The sequence below is a fragment of the Pipistrellus hanaki genome (assembly GCF_964339955.1).
Source record: "Pipistrellus hanaki genome assembly, chromosome: 9".
NCBI classification, from domain to species: domain Eukaryota; kingdom Metazoa; phylum Chordata; class Mammalia; order Chiroptera; family Vespertilionidae; genus Pipistrellus; species Pipistrellus hanaki.
In genome coordinates, this window is record NC_140511.1 from 44668726 (window position 1) to 44695819 (window position 27094).

The 27094-nt window shown below is 41.2% G+C and overlaps 2 protein-coding genes across 2 annotated transcripts; both read right to left on the minus strand.

Moving 5' to 3' along the window:
• Positions 1–664: 664 nt before the first annotated feature.
• Positions 665–21029, minus strand: LOC311627529 (uncharacterized protein; the record flags this gene model as incomplete). The annotated part of the gene is made up of 3 exons (XM_084894038.1): positions 665–1664; positions 3857–3893; positions 20087–21029. 3 exons carry the CDS (start codon positions 21027–21029, stop codon positions 665–667), a joined length of 1980 nt encoding a protein of 659 aa, XP_084750164.1.
• OR51E2 (olfactory receptor family 51 subfamily E member 2) lies at positions 3959–26932 on the minus strand. The gene is made up of 4 exons (XM_084894285.1): positions 26845–26932; positions 16851–17152; positions 12805–13813; positions 3959–4025 (listed from the first exon to the last, which is right to left on the minus strand). Exon 3 carries the CDS (start codon positions 13761–13763, stop codon positions 12810–12812), a length of 954 nt encoding a protein of 317 aa, XP_084750411.1. The 5' UTR covers positions 13764–13813; positions 16851–17152; positions 26845–26932; the 3' UTR covers positions 3959–4025; positions 12805–12809.
• Between the last annotated feature and the right edge of the window lie 162 nt (positions 26933–27094).

Sequence of the window (27094 nt, forward strand, 5' to 3'; positions counted from 1 at the left end):
TGCCTGACTTTTAAACAAAGGACAAAGGACAAATGCTTTAATCAGATCTGAAAGACCCAGCAAATCTCACCATCATCCTTAGATCATCTTCTGTCTTTCCCCCAAGACTCACACAACTTCTGAGCCACATATGCCTACTCACTTTTATGCAAGCAAACCAAATAATTCCACACCTCAGTTTTCCCCCCTTTACTAGGTGTGTCTTCCCCTTGCCCACCTTTTCTGCCTGACTACCTCCTCCTCACCTTTCAGCCTCTTTCTTCCTGTTTCCTTTTTGATTTCCTCTCAACAAGGCAGTAAACCCTCTTTGAGGTTCCTCTAGCACTTGGTGTGTATCTATCGTAGCCTCATTACACTTGGTTTTGGTTGTGTATTTATAAGCCTCTGTCCTCAAAAGAAGGGGAGAGATCGTGCACAGTTCATTTTAATATATTTAATAATGAGCACAGGCTCTTACACAAGTAAACACTGAACAAAATAGCTGAAATTAATGAGTGCAGAAAAGAATCAAGACTGTTCTTCACCTGTCAATCTAAGCGTTTCATTTGCTTACTGGACTCTTGATTATATGTCTGGGTCAAGGTTCTAAACAAGGGCTTTCTGGACATCAGATTTGACTTTTGGCCATGTTTTCCTCAGACTCTGTGGTTTATAGTTGGTTGCATCAGCTTTGCCACTTCTCCCTCAGCACCCTGAGCATGGCCTCCCTGATGGGCTTGGATTTCACACTGTAGATGATGGGATTAAGTACAGGGGGCACTACCAGGTACACATAGGCAATAAGAGCATGTACAATGTGAGGCAGGTGCCTTCCAAAACGGTGGATCATGGATACACCTATCACTGGTATGTAGAAAACCAGAACAGCTAAGATATGAGAAACACAAGTATTGAGGGCCCGAATGCGCTCCTTGGGAGAAGCCAGACCAATCACTGTATGAAGAATAAGGGTATAAGATAGTACAATAAGCAAGGAGTCTACACCTACTGTGGACAGAACTACATACAACCCATATAGGATGTTGACAGTAATATCAGCACAGGCATTTTTCATGACATCTGCATGGAAACAGAATGAATGAGACAGGAGCAGCTTGCTAGGGCAAAAGTTCAGTCTCTTCAGTAAGAAGGGTACTGGGAAGAGTGACACAGTGGCTCTTGCCACAATGGTCAGTCCAATTCTGATGATGACATTGTTTGTGAGGACAGCTGCATAGCGCAAGGGGTTGGAGATGGCCACAAAGCGGTCAAATGACATGGACAGGAGCACCGAGGACTCCACCACAGAGAAGGAGTGAAGGAAAAACAGCTGCACCAGGCAGGCATTGAAGGCAATGAGACGATAGTCAAACCAGAGCACAGCCAGGGTGGTGGGCATTGTGGACAAGGTGAGACCCACATCAGTGAGGGCCAGCATGGACAGGAAGTAGTACATGGGCTGGTGCAGGCTGGGAGTCCTCCTCACAGCCAGGAGGATGAGGCAGTTTCCAGTGAGGGCCACAGTGTACATGCAGGAGAAGGGAATGGAGATCCAGCCATGAATGGCCTCCAGCCCTGGGATGCCAATCATCAGGAAGGAAGCTGGTTGGAAGAAGGAGATGTTGACATAAGACTGGGAATGGAGCATCTTTGGAGGACAGATTAGGTCTCTAGAAAGTTGTGATCTGAAATTGGGCAGAAAAATAAGGAGACATGACAAAATTACTGGAAAAAAACACCAACTCTAATATTAGGTGACTGGGTCCATACACAATACCAAATATAAAGTGGATAGATTTAAAAATATATTCCAATCATGATTCTTGTCTCATATGTGGGATATAAAACATGAAGCAAGAAATGGACAAACAAACAAACAAGCAAATTCATAGTGTCAGATAATAGAATGATGGTTACCAGAGGGGCAGGAGGAGCGGGGAGGTTGAAGAGGGTAAAATGGGTCAAATATAGGATGATGGAAGGACTTCAGATGGTGAGCACAGAATGAAATATACTGACACTGTATTATAAAGTTGTACATCTGGAATTTATCTAATGTTATTAATCAGTGTTACCCAATGCATTTTATATAACAAAATACTGCATCTAAAAGCAAGCTAGTTAATAACTATATTTTAATTTATTGATTATAAAAGTTTCATTTCATAGTGTGAAAGACTGATCTCTTCACATATCCTATATAATAAAGAGGTAATATGCAAATTAACCCTCACACCCTCACAAAATGGCTGTCTACAACCAGGCTGGCATAGGGGTTAGTGAGGGACAACCTAATGACTGAACAGCAGGCTGTGTAGGGTGATCAGAACAGTGGGGAGGAGTGGGGGTGCTGTGAGGGGTGACAGGGTGGGGCAGTAAGAGGCAAACAGGCTAGTAAGGGAGCAGTTAGTGGCTACCAGACTGGTGGGAGGCAGTTGGGGGTGATTAGGTTGGCGGGGGGTGGGGGGGGCAGTGAGGGGTGACTAGGCCGGCGGGGATCAGTAGAGGGTGACCAGGCCAGTAGAGGGGGTAGTTGGGGATGACCAGGCTGGCAGTGGGGGGGAAGTTAAGGGCAACTAGGCAGGCAGACAGGTGAATGATTAGGAACCAGCTGTCTAGGATTGTGAGAGGGATCCCAGTTTGGCGAGGGTCCGGGCTGGTCTGAGGGGACCCAAATGCTCAAATTTTGTGTACCCGGCTTCTAGTAGGTTAATAAAAAAACATAAGAGAAACCACCACCAAATATCTTTTAGCAGAGATTTCTTTAACAACCACCAAAAATAGATCTGTGAGCAAAGAGAGTTTTAGTCTGAACACTAGGGTGTACAGTTATGCCATATTTAGCCAATATCATGGGCTTGCTCTGAAGGGAAAAATGACCTTTTTCTTTCTCATTTAAGTGTGTGTGGGTTGCTTCTACAGCAGAGGATTATGCATATTCTGGTAGAAGACTTTAAAAGGAAATAAGTTGCCCATAGTATCAGTTTTGCATCCTCCATTCCTTCTCTTTCAGTTACTGTTTTGAGCAAATATGAAGCTCTGGTGGAAGTCACCCCATTCAAAAATGAGCAACAGAGAAGGCCAACAGAATTTGAGCAGATGTATTTTGTAAAAAATCAAAGGGATAAAAGAAGATACAGATATTTGAAAATACTCTTGGAGATAATTACTATTCAGAAAAGAGAAAAAAAGTTTTTGCACAAAACTTTCTTAAATAAAGAAATGATTAACCAAATTTAAAGTTTTTGATATTAGAGTATAAAAATAATCTGGATTCTAATGAACAAAGTAGAAACAGAGGCCTGGATACAAGGAACAGACTGATAGCTGTCAGATGGGAGGGGGAAGGGGGAACTGCATGAAAGAAGGTGAAAGGTATTAGCCAAAGAACATATATGCATAACTCATAGTCACAGACAACAGCGAGGTGCTGGCCAGAGGGAAGAGGGATATGGGGACTGGGTAGAGGTGGGCAAAGGGGGTGGAAATAGGAACATCTGTAATATTGTAGTGTCAACAGCAGCAACAACAAAACTAACTGATGAGAATGCCAGATGAGAAGAGGACTTGACACATCGTCTCATCCACTCCTGCTCTTGAGAGACTTTAGGGGTCATCTCTCCCCAGAAATGTGGTCTGGGAATCCAGTTCATCTCTGACCTGTAACTTTCTGAACCTCAGCCAGGCAGCGTCCTCAGGCCGTCCTTTTCAAGCAAAGGATGAGACCACTGTCTCTTGTGTTGTCCAAGACTCATTTTTCTTCTTCTCTGCATTACTTCCAGACCTGCCCACTGATATCTCCATCTGAGGCTAAGGTGCTGGCAGTCACCCATCTAGGAAGTGGAGAGGCAGGTGTGTTGGGGCCCTGATTACTCACCCTGGCTGTTTCCCAAGCTGCTCTGCCACTCCACATGCTGTAGAAGTCTAAGATGTCTTTGTGGCAGAGGACTTGTTTTATCCCAGTGCACAGAGACGCCTTAGCAGCAGTGCCCAATCTCCAGGGAAGGCGAGGTTTGGGCCACAGAGGAAACACTCCACTCAGGTTCCTGGGGAATAAGAAAGTTGGAGAATCTTTGGAATCAGGGGAAATTGTTTAGAGGAAATAAACACTAAGTGCGAAAGAGAGGCAGAATTATAGACTCTACAATATCCCATCCAAGTTTAAATGATGATAATCGTTGATTATCAGCTTCAAAGGCCCATATGCGTTGGAAATCTTTCCAGGACAACATTCCTGGTGAGGCTTCAGGATGAGCCCTACCAGAGTTCCCAGTCTTTGCAGTGGGTAGGGCTGTAGAGTGATGTGTTGGGAGCCTAGAAGTGTTGGCCCAACCCAGGCTGAGGGAATCAGGGAAGGCTTCCTAGAGGAGGAAGAGAGGGAGCAGACTTTTGAAAGGCATACAGACACTGTTCTAAAAACTCAGCTCTCATTCTGGCACAGACACCAGGACTCTGGGCTTATAGCTGCCAAAGATTGTGCCCACACTTTCTAGCCTAGTACTGACCTGATGAATCAGGCAGGTGCAAGAGGGGGGAGGGTGTGTGTGTGGACAGTGAAAAGAACATGAACTGTTACAGAATTTCCCAGGCAACCGAAAAAAATACACAGGAGTACTCTGAGATTCAGGATAAACCCATTTATTTCCAGATGTACTAGTACCATGACTCAGGGGAGCCTGTTTCCAAATCCTGAGCAAGCCAATATGGAGGAAGCTTTCTCTTTATACCCTTTGGTTTCTTTGCCCCCCCAAATATGGATAAGACTTGCAGACCTTTCACATGCTTTGCAAAAAGTCCCATGTATTAAGATGGGGGCCGGAGACCACACCTAAAGGCCTGGCCTGGCAGCAGCACTGATAATGCCCTCCAGGGGTTGTGTATGGTTCATGGTTTATGACCTCTGTAAAATGGGAATATTTAGGTACCGTAAACAGGTCTTGCAAGACCAGATAATTAAGGAAGGGGCAGTGACATGCATATAGGCTCACAAGAATGTGCATTAGGAATACTGATTAATTAGGTACAGAGTCAGGCTGCTGGGCCATCCCTCTTCCCCCCAAATAAAGTCTTATTTTCCTCATCAGAACTACAGTCAGTCAGACATGGGTTCTAATTCTTGCTCTATTTCTCACCACATACAAGGCCTGTCCTTGTTCTTTCTTCACCCCTAAAATAGCTGTGGCCTCAGATGTTTCATAAATCAATTTGCACTGAGGTCATTGACCTGGAGCTGTTTTCTAGGGACCCATTTGACTTTGACTTTGGTCGCACTCTCCCAGCTGAACTGGGTCCAGCCTGTTACTTTTTTCCTCTTAAGGAAAGTTTTGTATATATATTCTCCCACTCTGTAAGTTGTCTTTTCAACCTCTTAATTGAAGCTCAATATAGCAACAGGTTTTAATTGAAATAAAGCCCAATTTATGAAAATTTTCTTAAATAAATTATGCGTTTGGTGTCAATACTAAGAAAGCTTTGCCTTGGATCCTGAAGATTTCCCCCCATGTTTTTCTAAAAGTTTTAGATTTATACTCACATTAAAAATTTTGTACATTTAGGTCAATGATCAATTTGAGTTAATTTATGCATGTATTGAGGTATAAGTGTAATATACTTAAAGTGTACAATGTGATGATTTTATATACATATACATTGTGAAAGGATTCCCACCACTGAGTTAATAATATATTCATCACTTCACATATTTACCTTTATTTTCTGAGACTATTTAAGTTCTACTCGCAGCAAATTTCAATTATACAATATTGAATTATTAACTCTTAAAACCATATTAAACATTAGAATTGTTTTTTTTAAATCTTATAACTGATTGTTTTGTTCTGATTAAAGAAAGTGCACTCCAACCTGGCTGGGTCCTGGAGGCTCACTTAGAAACTCGGCCATCCTCCACATCCAGGAGCTGCCTATTATGATGCAAAGATGAACAACATTTGGAATGCCAGCCCTTTGAAACTCCCAGCCCTTTGTATACCTGCAGGCCTTTGCAAACCCCTGTAAACTACCCATTTTGCATATCCATTCTTATTCCTTTTGCTTCCTTCCCCAAGTAATCTTCCTCCTTCTACCCAATATAAGCAAGCAGCTGGCTTATGGTGGGGGGAGGTCACCAGTGGTGACCATGCTGGTGGCATTATTGGAATAAGCGCTCATATACGGTTCAACCCTGTCTCTGCTCAATTGGCTCAAGTAGGGACAGGCAGCCCTGACCCATTGATTGTCCAGTTACACTTAGACCGCGTGCGGAGGAGATCCCACTCCTGCAGGAGGAGTGGAAGCCTGTTGGACTCACCTGAGGCAGAGACATCCCACATGTAAGTGATGCCATGCAGTATTGGTCTTTTTCTGTTTGGTTTATTTCACGTATCACAATGTTTCAGATTCATTCATCTGGTCGCAAATAGCAGGATTTCCTTTTTTGTTTTTAAGGCTGAATATATGTGTTGACATGTATACCACATTTGCTTTACTCATTTGTTTATCGACACACACTTGGGTGGTTTCCAATATATCTGGGCTGTTGTGAATAATGCTGCACTGAATAAGGGAGTATAGGTATCTCTTGGAGATAATTTCAGTTCCTTTGGATATACACCCACACAAAGCTGGGATTGCTGGATCATACGGTATTTTTAACTTTCTGAGGACCCTCCATATTTTCTACAGTGGTTGGCGCCAATGACGTTCTCCCCAATAGTACACAGGATTCCCTTTTCTCCATGCCCTTGCTAATACTATCTCTTATCTTTTGGATTCTATTTGACACCCACTACAATATCCTCTATTCTTTATTTTTGGATTCTCTTGACCTTTTACAGGGCCTGGGACACTGAAATGATTTTTGAATATTTAACACTGAATGACATCAAAGAAATGACCACTGGGCACAACTTTTGGCACCAGCTAAAGAATTGGTGGTGATCATTGTGGGAAAGAATTGCAAATATGTGATGCTGGTAATCTGGTCATAAACATGTGCTGAGAGTAAATGTTGCCTTTAATTATAAAAAAGGCTGGGGAACTCTCTTACTAGAAACAAACAAAGAAAATTATGTCCTTATTTTTTGTTAATTCAGTTTGGGATAAATGATGTGCTACTCAGAGAGGGGAGCCTCAATGAAATTACTGGGGGATGAACTGTTCTACTTATGGAACAACCTCACTCAGACTCTGGCTCTCAAGGGGACGTGGCTACCTAAACTAGTGCCCTTCACCTACCAGGCCAACATAAACATGGCTGGGAACGGGGCAGTGTTTTTATGGTCTTAAGTCCCTGGAGACACTTTTTCCACTGGGAAAGATGTACTCACTGTGATGAGCAATTGCCTGAGACCCAGAGTTCTCTCATAGCAGCGCAGCGACTGCCTGCCTGGGACCACCTCTGTTAGTTAACTCAGCTCTCAAACACCCAGAGGGTATCCTCCTGGAAGCTCTTCCTGATCAATGGGAACCAGAAGGCAAACACTCTCTCAGAACCCTGTGAACAGGGAATAAACAATGGCCATATCCCGCTTTAGTTTGGCATCCTCTAGAATACAGTAACGTTTTTCTGGAACAGCTTTGAAAACTATGACCTTTCTGTCAGTCTTCATCCTCTAGTGCAGTGGTCTTTGGCCCCTTGAGTGTGGCTCTGCATTAGAACCACCTCTTCAAAATAGACTCGCCCAGGCCAAAAACCGACTTCTGTGAATGGGCCACGAAGTTTCAATCGCCCTGTACTGTGCGCCCACAGGTGGTATTTTGTGGAAGAGCCGCCCAAAGAGCCGCATGTGGCTCGAGAGCCGCGGCAGTTTGCCAACCACTGCTCTAGTGCATAAGATCAGTCATTTCAATCTCATTTAAATCTTACCTCTTTCATCTACCATACTATACTCCCTTTTACCTATCCCCAACCTCAGACCTGGTACTGGTGTGTGTAAGATGGTGTGTGTGTGTAGGGGGGTGGGGTGGGAGAGGAGGTAGGGAGCGGGGGGAGAGATGGGAAACCCAGTTTTTAAGCTCCAAACTCCCAGGCTAATGTGACTCAATGAATGTTCTATGTGGCTTGCTTGTCACATCAGAACACACATTTTTATTCTTCCAATATCCTGTCAGGCAGGGATTATTATTTGCTCCTCCCTGGAAGTAATGATAATGAATACTTATTGACTACATACTTAGTACTAAATACTATCCCAAGTATTTTATGTGGATGATTGTACACAATTCTCATAAAACACTGATGGTACTGTTATCACCTCTAACAAACAGAAGAGATAACAAGCCTCACAGAGGATGGATTGACTTCATAAGGCACAGAACTGTCTGCTCTTTCTGTTGCACTGGGCTTCCTTTTAGAGAGCTTGTGAATACCTCTTGGGTGGACAATCCCCAATCTTTGAGAGCAGGATTGGTTTTTGGAAAGAGCCTTAAGTGGTAGATTCAGGGAGAAGGAGATTGGGTTGGTACCATGTTTGAGAAAACAGCGGGTGTGGCCTCAGGGAAGGGGTCCCTGAAGGTTTTCAGCCTCACAGGCTCATGGCTTCTTAATGCTCAGAGATTACATCAACTAGATAAGGTCACTCACAGAAACAATAGCTCAGAGTTCCCAAATCCCTTTCCAGGGCTACCTGAAGGTTTTCAGCCTCACAGGCTCATGGCTTCTTAATGCTCAGAGATTACATCAACTAGATAAGGTCACTCACAGAAACAATAGCTCAGAGTTCCCAAATCCCTTTCCAGGGCTACGTCTCCCTGGAATGCATTAAATATCATCCTCTCTAGGCCGTGTATTAAAGAACTTTAAATAATATATTTTCTTTATCCAAAATACAGTCATTTCAACATGTTCTTGACCTAACATTGATAAGGAAATAGTTTATATTCTTTGGTAAGTATTGTAGTAAAACATATAAAATTTATCATTTAAAGTTTTTAAAGTATACAACCCAGTTGGGTTAAGTATATTCACATCGTTGTGCAATCATCACCACCATCCATTTCTACAACTTTTTCATCATCCCAAGCTAAAATTCTGTACCCATTAAATAGTAACTCCTCATCCTCCCCTCCCTTCAGCCCCTGATAACCTCTATTCAGCTTTCTGTCTCTATGAATTTGCCGATTTTCTATACCTTACATAAATGGAGTCATACAATATTTGTCTTTTCGTGTCTTGCTTATTTCACTTAGCATAATGTTCTCAGAGTTCATCCATTTTGTAGCATTCATCAGAATTTTGTTCCTTTTTTATGGATGAACAATATTCCATTATATGTCTATACCACATTTTGTTTTTCTGTTGAGTTGTTGATGAACACTTGAGTTATTTACACCTTTTGACTATTGTAAATAGTGCTTCAATGAATATTGGCATAGAACTCTTCAATAGGCTTTAAAATATATATATATATATATATATATATATATATATATATATATATATATATATATAATTGATTTTTTTTTTTTTACAAAGAGAAAGAGAGAGGATAGAGAGAAACATCGACGAGAGAGAATCATCAATCAGCTGCCTCCTGCACACCCCCCACTGGGGATGTGCCCGCAATCAAGGTACATGCCCTTGACTGGAATCGAACCTGGGACCTTTCAGTCCGCAGGACGACGCTCTATCCACTGAGCCAAACCGGTCTCGGCTTCACTAGACTTTTTAAAAATAAAAATCGTAGGGCAGTGGGAAGGGTAGGAAAAACAGAAATAGAATATGAATATATGTTGGACTGTGGTGGGACACAGTGAGGAATTTGGGAGCAAGAGATACCCATTTTATTAAGTTATCTATTTGACCATGCTCTTAGGCATATGGAAGTAGGCAGGAGGGTTTAACTGAGATATAGTAATGCTCAGGAAGACAGAAGCAGATGGAGGTGGTGGGGACCTCATTGTTTGGAGTGAGGCCAAAAATCTGACTCTCCATTTCCACCAAGCATGGACATCTTTTTGTTTCTTTAGGGAAGTTACAGCTATCTTCCATTCTCTCTCTTTCCCTCAGTCCTGAACTAGCTGCATTGATTGGCTGCATGACTTGACTGCTCTGAGTAGGGAATCAGTTGAATGCTCTGACGTTCCCTCTTCTTAAGCAAGAGCCCACAGGTTGGACTCTCCACATGGTTTGTCCACCCATCTCCCCCACCCAAGGTTTGTTCAGTGAAGCAACTGAAGGAACATATAGGCCCAAGGATTGCAGTCAGATTTCAGCTTCTCATCAGATCCTGAGAAAAGATACATTAGCATCTTTACAAATGGTACCCATCAGGATTCCTGCACTGGTGGGAAAGAAGACTAGAAAACCTCCTGTATCTTCAAATCTGAGTTTATAAGATTCTGTAATTATAAAATCAATAGGCATAACAGTTAGCAAAATTTAAAATAAAATTTTATTTTATCTTATTATAGAAGACCAGAGAAACCCAAGCTACACTGAAAGAAATGAAGTTATACAGCTTTATTACGAGGGTGATCTCAGAGGAGTTGCATGCAGAGTCTGAGCAAACCAATACGGTGGAAGCCCTTCCTTTATACCCCTTTGGTTTCTTTTGTTTCCCCATGTGTGGGATAGGACTTCTGGATCTTTAGTGGGCTTTGCAAAAAGCTCCGTGGGTTGGGATGGGGTCTTGAGATCATATCTAAGGGCCTGGCCTGGCGCCAGCGCTGATAACCCCCTCTGGGGGTTCATGGTTTATGGCATCTGTAAAATGTGAGCATTTAGGTACCAGGTCTTGCAAGACCAGATTGTGGAGAAAAGGGGCAGTGAGTTAATAATAAGCTATCAAGAATGTACATTAGGTTACGGGTACAGATTTAGATTACTAGCCCCCCCAAACATCAGGGTTACATTGGAATTTGTCTTTTAGCCTTCTCATGGTAGTTAAGTTAAAACTTAGACACTTGAACTGTTTGACAGATACAAAATGCACTAAAAAAAAAAAAGAAAAAAAAAAGGAGACATGATTGAGAAGGTATAAGAGGTAAATAGACAAAAAATGTTATTCTCCCTTAATCTGGAAAGAAGCAGAATGTAGAATATGAAAGGTGGTTGTCAAACATGAAAAGTAATCTGAATTTGTTGCCCACTACAAGGGCAGGGTTAACTCTCAACACACATAGTCATTCATCTCATTAAGCACACAGCAGAGAGAAAACAGAGAATTTGCACAGGCTGAGGAAATCAATGGCAGATGTTAAACAGGAAGCAATATAACATGGAAATTAAGTAACTATATTTGATCATCAAATGTAATTTCAAATCTTGGGATAGCATACACAAATTGTATGAGTTGTCTTGTTAATGTAAGCCTCATTTCTCTCACTTATAATAGGGCACAAATATATACTTACCTCATAAAGTTGTTGTGAAGATCAGATAAAATCCATAAAACACTCATTACAATGCCTGGAACATTGTAAGCACTCAAGATGTGTTCATTGACATTATTATTTAAGGCTTAGATAAATTCCCAGGTAATGTGCTAAGCCCTGGTTTATATAAGTTATCTGTTTTATTTCCCCATTAAAAAGTTACACATGCCAGCTAAACATGACCTCCATAATAAATAAATTTAGAAATTAGGAACAAAAATAAGTCACTAATGATTTGAGCACATTTCCTTCAAGGCATGGTTTATTTTTCAAGTTAGTTTCAATCATGTGTCTATTGTTTTTCTTAAATTATAGCATTTTTTTATAGCAGAGTCTTTAAAGGCCATATAATATTTTTTAATATGAGTTATTCCACATAATATTCCATTAAGTAAATGGACCATACTTGAGTTTGCTCTTCCTTAATTTTACACATTATGGGAGATTTCTAGTATATGATTACTGTAAATAGTGGTGTAATTAATATCTGTTTTGAAAAACCCATTTTCTGCACTTAGAGATATTTTGTTAAGATGCATTTTCAAAAGTGTGATTTCAGCATTAAAGCATACAACTTTTAAAAAGTTCTTATTTCATACTGCCAATTATATCATCAACTGTGATATTCAAGAATATACAGTGTGTCTCCAAAATGTATACACACTTTGAATGATTATAAAGCTAATGTTTATTAACATACAGTTCATTTTCAAAATTTAAAAGAATCTACAGAAATGAATAATTTTTTTTTGTCAATGCCTGTTTTCAAACTGATGATCATTCTGGTCCAGGAACTGCTAATAACACGAAGCAAAGGAATCACAAATGTCAAGAATCATTTTCTTCGGTCTTTGTGTGCCCTCAATTCATCGACTGTTGCTGGTTTTGTAACATAGACTGTATATTTTGTCTAGTGGTACTTTAGGATAAAGTTTCTTTGTTCAAAGCCTTGTCTGGCTTCATTCATTATTTCAAATCCGTTAAAAATGAAAAGGAGTGAAAATTAAGTGAGTTATCAGCTGTTAAAGTGTGTATACATTTTTTGGGACACATATGCTTTAATATAATCTCCTTTTTTATTGTAAATTCTCACTATTAAAAATTGCCAATTTGATAGACAAAAATGCTACCTTGGATTACTATTAGATAGAATAATTTTTCCCTTGTTTCAAAGCCAACTGTATTTTTGTCACTCTTCTTTATGTTTTCTTTTTAATACCAGTAGTTATCGAAGCACTGGTGGATTTTCTACTTACATTTTTTATATAGTAAAGATATAAATAACTTTTTGACCTATGGAAGGGAATTATGGTATCTCCCCAGATTTCACTCTGAACTGAGACAGAATTTGGAAATCAAATTGGAGAAAAGCATTGGTATGCTTATTGGCTAGCATCAGTCAGTCATTATCAAGCCCTTAAGGATAAGGGAAAATGGAGTCATAAAGGTCACCTGCTTCACACCGCCAGAGGGTCCTTGTCACAGCTGATCTTGAACATAGCTAGAACTCGAGTTCTGATCTGTTTGGTTTTGGCAGCATAGATAATAGGATTGATCACAGGAGGCAGGAGTAGGTAGACATCACCCATGAGAACATGCACAATGGGAGGAAGGGTTTTTCCAAAGCGATGTACCACTGAGAGGCCAATGAGAGGCACATAGAAGGCCAATACCACACTGATGTGTGACACACAGTTTCCAAAGGCCTTGGCCCGCTCTGACTTGGAAGGCAGTTGCAGAACTGTTCGTATAATCAGAAAATAGGACAAGGAGATGAACAGGACGTCCACGCCCATAATCAGCAGAATGGCAGTCAGACCATAGACCATATTGGGTAATATGTCTGTTTGGGCCAACTTCATCACATCCTGGTGTACACAATAGGAGTGCGAGAGCACATTGGATTCGCAGAAGGCCAGCCGTTTGATGAGCAGAGGCAGTGGGATAAAGAAGAGGGATCCACGGACCACGGCCACCACACAAATTTGGGCTGTTACTGTGTTGTTGAGCACCGCAGCATGGCGCAATGGATGGCAGATGGCTACATAACGGTCAAAGGCCATGGCCAGCAGGATGGTGGACTCAATGGCTGAGAGAGCATGAATGAAGAACATCTGGGCGATGCAGGCATCAAAGGTAATCTCCCTGGAATCAAACCAGAAGAGGGCGAGGATTTTGGGCATGGTGGATGTGGACAAGGCCAGGTCAATGGCTGCCAGCATGCAGAGGAAGAGGTACATGGGAGCATGCAGGCTGCGTTCCGTCTTTACGATGAAGACCACGATGCAGTTTCCAAACACAGCCACAGCATACATTGAAAGCAGAGGGAAGCCCATCCAGAAATGGACTTCTTCTAGTCCGGGGAAACCAATAAGCACGAAGGTGGTGTGTGTGAAGTTGCAGGAACTCATAGCTGGCACAGAGAAGAGGGCACCGGAGAGGGTCAGGTCACATTGGCAGCCTGGTAGGAGATGGAACACAGTCAGAGAGGTCAGCCCTGGAAACCTGGGGACTGATGCTCCTCAGCCCTCCTGCCTTTATTCTCCTCCCCCTTCTAAGCCCTTTAGGCTCTTTCATAAGATATGAAGCCTTCTCCAAAGAGAAAAGTGACAGCTCAAATTCATGTACTGTCACTATTCTCAAGGTCCATTTATACTTTTAAAAGGAAACTTGGAAAGAACATGCTTATCCCAAAATAGATCTTCCTCAAGTTCCCCTAGACTCCTTTTCCTGGCCCATATCTGACACTGGGTGGTCCTTTTCTCAGATAGGTATTAAGAGTACCCTTTTGGGAACTTCCAGATACTGTGTCCTCTGTCCCCTCCCCTCACCTTCCCTTCCCTCCCTTCCCCTCTCTTCCCCTCCCCTCTTCCTTTTCCTCTCCTGTCTCCCTCTTTTCTTCAATTTTTCATTCATTCTATAAACATTGACTTACATGACATACTATATATAAGGTTATTTGTTAGATGCTTTTGATACAGAGGTGAAAGATAGATACCTTTTGTCTTTCAGATGCCCTGCTTAGAGTGAAAAGGGGACAAGTAATCAAATTATTAGAGTTTGGGGATGTGCTAGCATAAGGTGTGCATTTAATGCATGGGAAGAGGAGAAACATAATCATACTCTGAAAAAAGATCCTTCTGTTCATTTTTGAAACATAAGTAGAAATCAAACAGAGAAGGGAATAAAATAAAGGGTATATTGAGGATAGGGAGGGTTTTTTTGTTTTGTTTTATTTTGCTTTGCAGTTTTTCAGGATTCCAGGTCCCCAGGTCTAAGGTCAGGGTGGGGAGAAAGAAACACAATAGTATTTTTAAAAAAATTAAAAGGAAAAAAGAATATGAAGCAAAAAGGCCAAAAGTCAATCTATTAAGAAAAAGAAGGAAAATCTGAGGGTCATTAAATGAAAGGCAGGAGCTCCCTCCAGTGACTTCTCCGGAGATAAAAGTGCTGGCAGTGGGGGCCTCCAGCAGACCTTAGTGTCTGGCATGTTCCCTGTGAAGGCTCTTCTCCCTCTCCTTGCTGATGGGTTCCTACACATGTGAAAGCTGCCTACAAGGCCACTCTTATTGCCCCAAGAACTTATTCCTAGAGCTTTGTCTTACCTGGAACATTGGCCAACAAGGCATTGATAGGGCAGACATTTCCTTTTTATTTTTATTTTTTAAATATATTTTATTGATTTTTTTACAGAGAGGAAGGGAGAGGGACAGAGAGCCAGAAACATCGATGAGAGAGAAACATTGACCAGCTGACTCCCTCATACCCCCCACTGGGGATGTACCTGCAACCAAGGTACATGCCTTTGACTGGAATCGAACCTGGGACCCCTCAGTCCAGGCTGACGCTCTATCCACTGACCCAAACCAGCCTTGGCAGACATTTCCTTTTTAGAAGCCGTGTGTTGTTCTGCCCACAACCTCCTCACCCTAAACACATGTGCTGTGACTTCGTTAAATGTTTCCCTTCTAGGCTCCCTAGTGTCCTGGCTTTTAGAGCTAATTGTCTCTCAGGAGCTAAGGACATGGCTTCAACAAGAACCTCTGAATCTTGGGAATAAACTCTGCAGGAGTCTTCCTCGATTGTGTTCGGTTAACTGTTCATCTTGCCAAGATTCTTCTTCACTCCTAACTTCAGTCCTCAACTGCAAGTGGGAGATGCTCTTCTATTTGGCCTTAGTGGAGAGAGTTTGGAAACCAGCAGTCTTTCATAAATATGATAAGATGAGAATTAAAGGTTTTGACTTGGATTATCCCCATTGGAGAAAAACTAGTAGTAACAAATCCAGGGATTAAAGATGATAAAATCCATATCTCTGACTGCTATTTGCTCTTCTCTATCCTCAGAACATGTACAATGACACAACAGCTACCCTCCTTGACAAGCAAAAATGGCCCCAAAATGCGCAGTCCCATCATTCAAAATAAAGGCATTCACTTCTTCAGCTTTTCTTTTCCCATCTTTTCCTTCAGTTGATGAAACAGACCTTGATGTATGGAAATCACTTTGGATCTTAGCTGCTGTCAGAGCATAAAAAGCCCCTTTCAGAGGCAGATAATTGCATCCCTCAGTGAGATCAAAGAAAGCTTATATCTTGCATCTGTCCACCATGTATGTTTCTGACATAGGTAACTTGGGGAAAGGAGATTCAGAAATCCAAACAAATCAGGCTGATAAGTATGTGATAATGTTAAGTAACTTTCTTGGAGGGAGGCCACATCACTGGACCTCTGTGTGCAAGAGAAATGGGGCCCAGGTGCAGAAAAGGGTAGGCATGGAAGTAAGCGAGAGGAGCATAGCAACATATTTCTTCCTTTTCAAAACCTCCTACCCGTCCCACTGCATGTAGCACTTATAAGGGTCTCTAATGGCCACAGTCAGCCACTGTCCTGACCCATCATTCCACAGGACATTTCTGCTTTGCTGGCAGCAGTCTAAGACTGGGCCATCATATTGTTTCCCTAGTTAGCTATCCCAGAAGACCTCATGTCTCCCTCCCAGGTTGTCTTGCCTTTTGCCTAAGGTGACCCCTGGCTAGACCCAATTTCTGATTATCTTTGGGCCCAAATGTGGCTGTTGCATTTATACTCACTTGCTAGTGCTCTGAGACATTCCTTCTTGGCCCATGGAAGTGTAGGTGGCATGCAAGGGCTTTCCCTGCCCTGCTAAGAGGCCGTGTGTGGGGTCTTCAAGGTCCCTTAGGATGCAGGATTTGGGCTGCCTAACCCCAGATGGGGTTGCACTCACTTGAAAAACGGTGCAGAGAAAACAGCTGGAGCTGGCTTGCCCTTTCAGGCACAGGCCTATTTATAATGTTGCCCAGGAGGCCCATGGGAACAGGCTGTGGGAGCATGAGCTGGGGCCCCAGGGGCCTGGCAGACAGGGAAAATATCTCCCTGTCCTTTTGTGTGCCACTCCCACAGGTTTCCCACTTGTTTCTGTCTGGAGGGAGGGAAAATCACAAGGGCCCCTGCCTCTGCCATCACTCCCACACTTACAGATACAGGGCTCTCGCCAATCTGTTTCCACTCTTCCAGGTAACTCAGACTCCCTCAGTCAGCCACAGTCACTGCTCTTCCTCATTAGCCACTTTGCCAAACACAGCAGCCAGTGTGCATTTACTAATTCTGTCCTTGGGCTCTAGGAGTTCATAGTCTCTTTAAATACCAAGGTAGGCCCAAAAAATGTGCAGTCCCATCCTTCAAAATAAGGGCATTCACTTCTTCAGTTTTTCTTTTCCCATCTTTTCTTTCAGTTGATGAAACAGACCTTGATGTAGGGAAATCACTCTTTATTGCACCTGTGTCATAGATAAAGATGAGATGAGATAAAAGCTCTTTGCATTATGTCACATAGTTCATTAGTAATAATATCAGTTGGATAACCAGATTATCTGACTCTTTATTCATTCATAGTCAATAAATATTTATCAAGGGCTTACAATGTAAAAAGAAAAATAGACAGCCCTCCAGAAACACCCTTTCCTCCCCTCCCCCCACTCGAATCCTCATGTAGAGGGACATACAATACATGGAGCTAATAGGAAAAACCAAAGAGCATGTTAAATAGTTTAAGGAGGAAAATAAAGGGAATGTGGGAACAGATAAATATCAGGGGGCAGTTGACATTTTCAGTGAAGCTGCCAGGGAAGGGCTCACATCATAGAAATATTTGAGGAGAAGCCTGAGGGGAGTGAGGAATCTGTTTGTGGAGATATTTGAGAAAGGCCATTTCAGGAAGAAGACTGAGAAACTACAAATAAAATTCCTGAGAAAGGGGTGTATCTGATATTTGGGACAACAAGGGAGTCAGTGTGCCTGTGTAGGTAGACAAGGGGCAGAATAGTAGGGAGTTGAAAGCACAGAGGTGATGGGGAGTTGAGTCACATAGGCCCTTTAGGACATTTAAGGGTTTTCACTTGGGCTCTGAGTTCGGTAGCTACAACAGTGGTCATGTGTCTTTTATTTTTCTCCTTAAACAACTGGTTCCAATTCAATGTGAGCATGTCCACCGTAGTCATTACACAACATTTGCTTTGCATACCACCCATTTCTCATGTGTCCCTATAATCCACACCCTAGGGATGAAAGCTTTTAAGTTTCCAAAATTGTTAGGCAGTGGGGCTGTTCACACGTTAGTGTGTGGGGGTGAGGTTGGGGAGATATCTGAGAAGTAGTGTGAGCATCTTGAGACTGAAGTTCCTTCTCTTCCCTATTTGTAAGACTCTGAGTAGCCCCACCTTTTTCTCTAGTCTATGTCACTCTTTTTCTTTCTCCTCTTCCTCTCTCATACTCCATCTTATGTGGTGTGTTGAAACAAACCAACACCCACTTTGTTTGTTTCCACATCATTTGAACTTTTTCACCAGTTTCCAACAGTGAGTAAAACATTGCTCTTGGTCTTGAGAAGTGGGCACAGAAGTGGGCTGGTTGCAGTAGATTCTGAAGAGGGAAGTTGTGGACGAGAAAAAAGCACAGGTACTGTAGGAGCACCTGGAAAGGACACCAGCCAGACTTGAGCAGTCAGGAAGAAGCCTCTGAGGGATAGTCACTTTTAAGTCAGGAGAAGGGAGGGAGAGTGAAGGTGACACAGGTGAAGGTAAGGACTTGTCAAAGGAATGAAGTGAGATAGAGCAATCAGGGTTAAGGAAATGCAAGTTGTTTGTTGTGCCTGGAGTACCACATACCGGGGAAGTAATAAAGCTTGAGAGGAAAATAAAGCTAGGTCATCAGAGATTTTATTATTTTTACTATGTGGTAGGCCTTGTTTCAGGGTCTGGAAGACACCATAAATGAAGCAAAGGCCTTATACTCAGTGATCTTACCTTGTAATGGGGAACAAGAGAAGAAATAAACAGATATGTAGTATGTTGAGGAATGAAAGTGCTAGAAACTAAAAACAAGATGGGTAGAGATGAGAGTAAATGCAGACGGGAATTGGGGGAGAGGTGGTATTGTTATTTTTATGTTAAGAGCCCTGTAATAAGATGACACTTAAGCAGAAACCTGCATGAAGTGAGACAGTAAATCATGTGGATACCGGGGTAAGAATATTTCAGGTAAAAAGAACAGCAAGTGTAAAGTCTCATGTTGAAGCATGTTTGGTGAGTTTAAGGAAATATTGGAGGCTAGTGTGGATGTAGGAGAGTGTATAAAGCGTGGAGTTGCTGGAGCAGTTGAGATGATGGAGAGGAGTCAGATATAACATATAATCACTGAATATTCCCTGGGTAAGAGAGGAGACTACTGGAGTTAAACAGAGGAAGTGACATGATTTGTCTTGTGTATTTGTCTTGTCTAGACTGTAAAGCAAAAGTGGATAAAGAGAGATACATCAGGAGGCTATTATATTTCAGGTCCAAGATGATGATGGATTGGCTCAGTGGATAGAGCATCTACCTGAGGACTGAAGGGTCCCAGGTTCGATTCCGGTCAAGAGCTTGTACCTTGGTTGTGGGTACATCCCCATTAGGGGGTGTGCAGGAGGCAGCTGATCAATGTTTCTCTCTCATAGATGTTTCTAACTTTCTATCCCTTTCCCTTCCTCTCTGTAAAAACTCAATAAAAAATATTTTAAAAAACCTTTAAAAATGTGTTAATATATGTAAAAAACACACCTAGAGCTATGACTGGTCAAAGGAAATAAATGTTAGTTAAAATTATTATTACAGTTAGGAAGTACTCCCTAATTTTCATAAAGGAGTGAATTTTTTCATAATGTGTTGTTCTAACTGCTATGAAGTAGATTAAGTAAAAAGGATTTTTGGCAGGATTAACAATAGTTTAGAATGAAAGGCGATGGGGAGAAGAAATTCTAGACTTAGGGCTTTAGGCTGTTTGTTCCTTTTATTCTATTTAAACAATTTTTAAAAAATATACTTTTATTGATTTTAGAGAGGAAAGGAAAAGGAGATAGAGATATAAACATCAGTGATGAGAGGGAATCATTGATTGGCTGCCTCCTGCATGCCCCATACTGGGTAACAAGCCCAACCCAGGCATGTGCCCTGACAGGGAATCATAATTTTATAAGTTCAATGATCAACCATTGAGCTATGCCAGCAGGTGTCTCTCACATTCTTATGTCTGTGTATTCACATTTGTAAAATAAAGGAATCAAGCTAGCTGATATTCTACATATTACCCAATCTGTAAATTTTTGCTCAGTTTTATTGAGCACTAATTCTATTTTTTAATAACATGACTTGATGTAGAGTGGCTAGAATTCTGAGTCTATATGTCTTTGGAATGGAGAATTTTTATCACAGCTCTACGTATCTGTTTGGTCTTCACACTGTAGATGATGGGGTTCATCACAGGTGGGATCAGCAGGTAGGTGTTAGCAATCATAGTATGTACATATGGTGGAGCCTGTTTTCCAAATCTGTGAACAAAGGATAGACTGATCAATGGAATATAGAAAATAGCAACAGCTCCAATATGGGAGATGCATGTGCTGAAAGCTTTCTTCCTCTCTTCTGGGGATGCAATGCTGAGGACAGTCTTAATGATCAAAACATAAGAAAGGAGGATGAGGATTGAGTCTACCCCAACAGTAGAGATCATGGCTGTCAACCCCACCACATTGTTGATCTTGGTGTCTGTGCAGGAGAGCTTCATTACATCAGGGTGGAAGCAATAGGAGTGGTGGAGCACGAGGCTGCGGCAGTAGGACAGTCTTTTCAGAAGGGCTACCATTGGTGTCAGCGTCAGTGTACCCCTGATGACAATTGCTACTCCAATTTGAGCTATTCTGGAGTCAGTTAAAATGGTTGCATACTTGAGAGGATGAGAGATGGCTACAAAGCGATCAAAGGCCATGGCCAACAGCACCGAGGATTCCATGACAGTGAAGAGTTTAATAAAGAACATCTGTGACAGGCAGGCGTTAAAGCTGATCTTCCGGGCATTGAACCAGAATATACCCAACATGGTGACTAGGGTGGATATGGACAAGCCGAGGTCAGTGGTGGACAGCATGGAGAGGAAATAATACATGGGTTCATGGAGGCTGGGCTGAGTGACAATGGCAAAGAGAATCAGGCTGTTTCCCGAGAGGGCTGTTAGATAGAGAAAGCAGAAGGGGATGGAGATCCAGATGTGGAAGGCTTCCAGCCCAGGAACACCAGTTAGCAGGAAAATGATGGAAGAGGATGTGGTATTCTGCAAGTTGGACATGCTGAATTATAAGTACAGAATTCCAAGGTGAAATTCTAGAACAATGAAAAGACTACATTTAAAAAATTAATCTAGACAATTAATTTAAACTACAATTTAAAAATAAAACCTATAATTTTATTGAATCCCAAACAAACCCAAGATGAATATCTGTATACTACATAAATATGAATAGCTCATTTAAATTGATAAAAGAATTGTAAGTTTCCAGCTGCTGTAGTAAGTACCCTTTAAAATTTTTGTATTTCTTATTTTTTGTATTTCTCTCAGTCCACAATTTTTCTTCCCCAGGGGCCCTTTGCTTGTAGCTATGTTTATACTATGTGACCTTTTCATTCATTCCTCTTGTCAGAGATGTCTGGACTAAATAAAGACATTTTATCCAAGACTGGAAAATCATATTTCATTCTTTTTGCAATGTTTAAATTGTGATAAAGAGGTAGCAGGTTGGGTTTCCTGTATAGTTGACATAAGAGAAACATAGATTGGGGCTTTAGAGCAGCAGTATTATATCAGCCATAAGTATAGAATGCAGAGACTCTTAGGATGATTTGGGAAGCCAGAAAATAGGAGCGATATTTATAATACCTGGAACACATATGAAATGATAATAAATGGCTTAGGCACCAGCGCAGTGTGTCTACAGTATCTAATCTTTGCAGTGACCCTTAGAATGCAGCACCTGGCATCACATTTGAATGGGATGGAGAGTTAGAGCACAGACCTACCACCTCAGGGACATTTTGTGTTGCCATGTTCAGCTATATTTGTTTCTTCAATTTGCCTGAAGACTAGTTGTTCTCCACAACAGATATTCTCCATTTTGTTAAGAGATTCTTTTCAAGAGATACCTAGTACACTGTTTTGCTTTGGAGGAAAAGATAAAACTTTATGGAAAACATCTTGTTTCTTTTTTCATTGAGTAGAAAGTTCAAATTAGGCATATGGGTTTGTATGAGTTGGAAGAGGGGGGTCTGGAGAAAGCAGAATTTAGGGTTGTGACTGAAGAGGGCTCGATCAGTGAGAAGTAATTGTTCCTTGTGGGAACCTAAGAGTTTCCAAGACACACAAGTTTACCCAAATAAAGTGCTACCTCCAGGATTACCTAAAGAAATATTAGATTGAAAATTGGGAAATTTTGGCCCTGGTTGGTGTGATTATGTTAATATGCAATGACAGAGTTATAATTTTACTCACTGAGTTCTAGGAAATTTTATGAGATCAGTTTTATTTTAAAATTATCAATTGCTATCTGAAATTTCTCATTCATCCTAGCTTCTTTATAGCTCCCCTTCATTAACTCAAACAATTTCTTCATTGCTCATTTGCATTCTTCTTATCAATGTCTTCCCTTTCTTTTCTGGCTTGGATATCAGAGGAAAAACAGAGTTTAGGTTGAAATGATCTGTGCTGAGTCTGGCAGAAGGGAGCTCCTCCAAATCCTTTCCCCCCTCCTTCTACATCTTCCTGCACTTGCTCCTTATTCATGCTGGGCTCCAACGCAGGGGATTTCTTATTCCTTTTCATAGCCAGTAATTCCACTCAAGCTCTTGATCATTCCTCATAAACACTAGTTCGTTTCAGTATCAAACTGAGAGCACACCCTATATTGTGTCAGCATTAAGCAATGAAGCTAGTAAAATAACAGTGGTTTGGTGTCTGAGAAAACCAGAAAGTTTGCCAGGACCTCATCTTTTGGCTCATAAGTTGATGTTTAACCAATGAGCCACATAAGATGAGCAGAATCTCATCTTTTTAAAGCTGAAAATCTTATTTTTAATAAGAGACCAGTAATTCTTTTGAAAATAAGAAATGAAAAAGTTCCAATATTGAATATCTACTAAATGCTAGGCACTGTATTATTTACATATCAGAGAATATGTAACTCTACTGCTACCTGTAGAGTGCACAAAGATAAGATACTTCTGAGCAACTAGAGGCCAGGTGCACAAAATTCATGCACGGGGGCTTCCCTTAGCCAGTCTGCACCCTCTCCAATCCGGGACCCCTCTGGGGATGTCTGACTGCTGGTTTGGGCTCGATCTCAGACATCCCTCTCACATTCCTGGATTGCTGGCTCCTATTCGATCACCTGCTTGCCTGCCTGCCTGGTCACTCCTAACTGCTTCCCCTGCCGGCCTGGTTGCCCTGAACTGCCCCCTCTGCCAGCCTAGTTGCCTCTCACTGACTCTCCTGCCAACCTGGTTGCCCCCAACTTCTCCCCCTGCCTGCCTGGATGCCCCTTATGGCCTCCCCACTGGCCTGGTCACCCTACACAGCCTGCTGTTCAGTTGTTTGGTCTTCCCTCACTAACCCCCCTGCCGGTTTGGTCATACACAGCCATCTTGTGAGGGCATGAAGGTTAATTTGCACATTACCTCTTTATTTATGATAAGACAGAAATAGTGTGGGGTGACAGATAGTGTGTGTATGTAAGAATGTGTGTGTGTCAAGAATTATTAGTTCCAAGAAATCTTAACAGAGTAGATAAAATATAACTGTGTAAAGTTCTGATGAGCAGAAGTGAGTTCACAAGGATGAAAGACAGGGAAACAGTGTTTTTGACATAAAGACATAAGCAGGGGCTGAGTGAAATAACAAAATACAAAAAAATCACTATGCTGGAGCCTCACATGCAAAGCTAAAGGAATTGGTGGGGGCAAGGACATGGAACTCTTGCATTCCAAGGGAGGCATAAGGAACTTAGATTTTTAGTTGCAGAGCATTAAGAGCCAGGCATTTCTAAATATTTTATGAATAAGTAAACAAATCATTCTCATCTCTTCTGATTTAACTCCAACGAAATTCCTTTCCAGTTAAGTATCTTATTTTGCAACATTGGCTCTCATTTGGCGTTCTACAATATTTTCTATAGATATTTTCAACACACACTCAATTTACCCAAGATATATTGACCATACCTCATAATTGACCATTGTGCTTAGCTAGTGAGGGCAGTAAGACAAATCCTGTTTCTCCCCCCCATTCTCTGCCATATATTTTATGACAAAAAATGTCCTTTGGACAATCTACTTCAACTTCAGTAACAATCTGAAAATTTTCTGCAACCACTCACAGAAAGTTCTCCAACTAATGCCATCAATGACTTTCTAAACAGCAAATCCAAAAATTTATTACCAGATTTGTTTCCCTCCCCCTCTTCTCAAATTTCTTCCATGTTGCCCCCTCCTCTTTGAAACTTTCTCCTTAATTACCTTCCAGATAGTTATTCTGTGGACTCCCCACTACTCCGATTTACCAAACAATCTTTTAATTGTGGTATTCCTTAAAAGTCTGTTTTTTTTTAAAAAAATGTTTTTATTTATTTCAGGGAGATAGAAACCTCAATGGTGAGAGAGAATCATTCATTGGCTGCTTCTTGCAGTCTCCTTACTGGGGACTGAGCCTGTAACCCAGGCATGAACTCTGACTGGGAATCAAACCTCAACCTCATGGTTCATGGGTTGATGCTCACATGACCTACTGACCTACACTATCTAGGCTTTATTTGTGTGTGCTTCTTTTTGCGAAGTCTCTCTCTCTTTTTGTTTTTTTCTTGCTATCCCAGATATTATACTCTCCTTGGGATATCTTAGTTATTCCCAGGGTATTAAATAGTATTTATATCCAAATGACTTGCAAATTTGAAGTCTAATTGTGGCCTTTCCTGAGTTCTATATTTAAAAAATTGATAGAATTTTTAAAGCTGTGGCAAAGTTTTAAACTTGAAGGCAGTAACAAATTTTGGAACTAGAGTGAGATCACATCAACAATTTAGGAAAATGACTGGAACCAATTTGGAGGACAAATCAGAGCTCTCTTCTTAGTGCCAGTGAATAAAACTTTATCTCGTCCTGAGGGACAGCTTCAATCGTAATCCCTCAGATAACTCAACCTCAATATGAGCCATACCCAGGGTATTCCTTCCCCCATTCCAACTTCTCTTTCTCTTCTATGCTTTATTTGTTACAAAATGACATTAAATTCTAGCAAATCATCTACTTAGCATTGCTTTCCTTCCACACACAAACATATACACATGTTCTCTTCCCTTTCATCCCCTACATGCAAATTAAATTATTATTGATTTTACTTTTGAAATGTCAAAAATGAGAGCATCAGGTAGTCTAGATATGAAGACTAAGGACTAGCAATATGGTTGCTAGTGGGTACTTGAAGCTGTATTTCATTGCATTTTCTTACATCGAAAGGATGTAACTGTTTCATATCAAAGAATACAGGAGAACTAATGGATACTATTAGGGAGAGGCACTAAAGTTTCCCCAAGCTACTCTTTAAAAAACATTATTGATTTCAGAGAGAAAGGGAGGAGAGAGAGATAGAAACATCAGTGATGAGAGAGAGAGTCATTGATTGATTGTCTCCTGCACACCCTCTACTGGGGACTGAGCCAGCAACCCAGGCATGTGCACTGGCCAGAATTGTACCTGGGACCCTTTAGTCCACAGGCCAATGCTCTATCCACTGAGCAAACCAGCTAGGGCTCCCAACTTACTCTTTTGCACTGCAATCACCCTCAGATCTGTTCAATCCATCCTCTCCAATCCATGCACAATCTTTATTTTTTTTTTTTGTGTGTGTGTGTGTATGTGTGAGAAATGAGCTACAGTCTCTCAACTAATTTTTCTGTCCACTGAGATCACAATGATTCTCTTTTTTTGTTGTTGCACTGTTGTGAGCTGCAACTCATGTTTATGTCTTTAACTGTTGAATTAGAATTAGACCATATGACATTATCACTATTATCCTAGCCATGGTCAATGTGTGCGACTGATGTGGGTTCAGATCCTTTCTCAAACACTAAGTAGTTTTGAGACCTTATACAGCAATACTAATTAAAAACATTAATCATAATAATAGTTACCATTGATTGGAGCTTGTTACTTGAATGTTATGTCATTGTACTGAGCACTTTATAATATTACTTTTTAATTCCTATGAGGCAAGTATTATTAAATTCACTTTAAATTATCTTTTCTGATAAAGAATCTGAGAGGTTATGAAACATATTAAGGGTCCCTCACAACCAATGAATGTCAGAGCTGGGATTCCAAAATCAGTTCTTTCAAATTCCAAGGCTCATGTTCTTAACAACCATTGTCACCTGCAAGTAATATAGACTTTTTTTTTTGATCCAGTTTCCTCATCTATAAAGAAGAATATGCCTAATGCACTGCCTGGCATAAAGTAGGTGTTCAAATTGGCATTTTTTTTTCATTTTTTATTAAGAAACATTGAGCTTAGAAATAACTTTTTTTAAATCCCCACCTGAGGATACTTTTCCTTTGATTTTTTGAAAGAGTGGAAGGGAGAAAGGAGAGAGAGAGAGAGAGAGAGAGAGAGAGAGAGAGAGAGAGAGAGAGAGATGAGAGAGATGCTTCTGACTGGGGGTCAGGATTGAGTGAGCCCACAACAGATGTATGTACCCTTGACCAGGAATTGAACCCATGACACTAACCACTGAGCAAATCGGCCTGGGCTAGAAATAAGGTTTTAAGCCCCTGACAACCTTTTTGGTTTCTTAAGCACCAAACCAGTAACCACCCGATAAATATATTAGCACAATGATTAGGTCATATAACTAACAAACAACCAGCTAACCAAACTACACCAGGAAGAAAAAAACACATATTTCCTAATAATAAACAATTCTATAATTCTACCATCCACCTCAGTCTATCACCTCACTGTCTAATCTAACTTTAAACAATGTGAGGAAATTCTTCCCTATGGATAAGACATCTCAGCTAATCCAGAATTAAGCCTTTTCATTGAACAAAACATTTTTACTTACAGAGCCAGTTCTCTCAGGCTGACTTAGAAGGCTGAGGAGGCTTTAGATTCCAGGGGAGATCCGAGCTTATGAGACTTGTTCCAGCTTGGCTGCAGACAGTCGGAGAGCTGAGAGACCAATTCCTTGTGGTGGTGTAACTCACTGAGTCTCCAGTGTCTAGAGGTTCCCAGTAGACTTCTTTCCCCCCCTCAGATAGTCTTTTTATATCTGTTCCATTATGCAATTACTTATTGTGGCTATGTGCTTCATA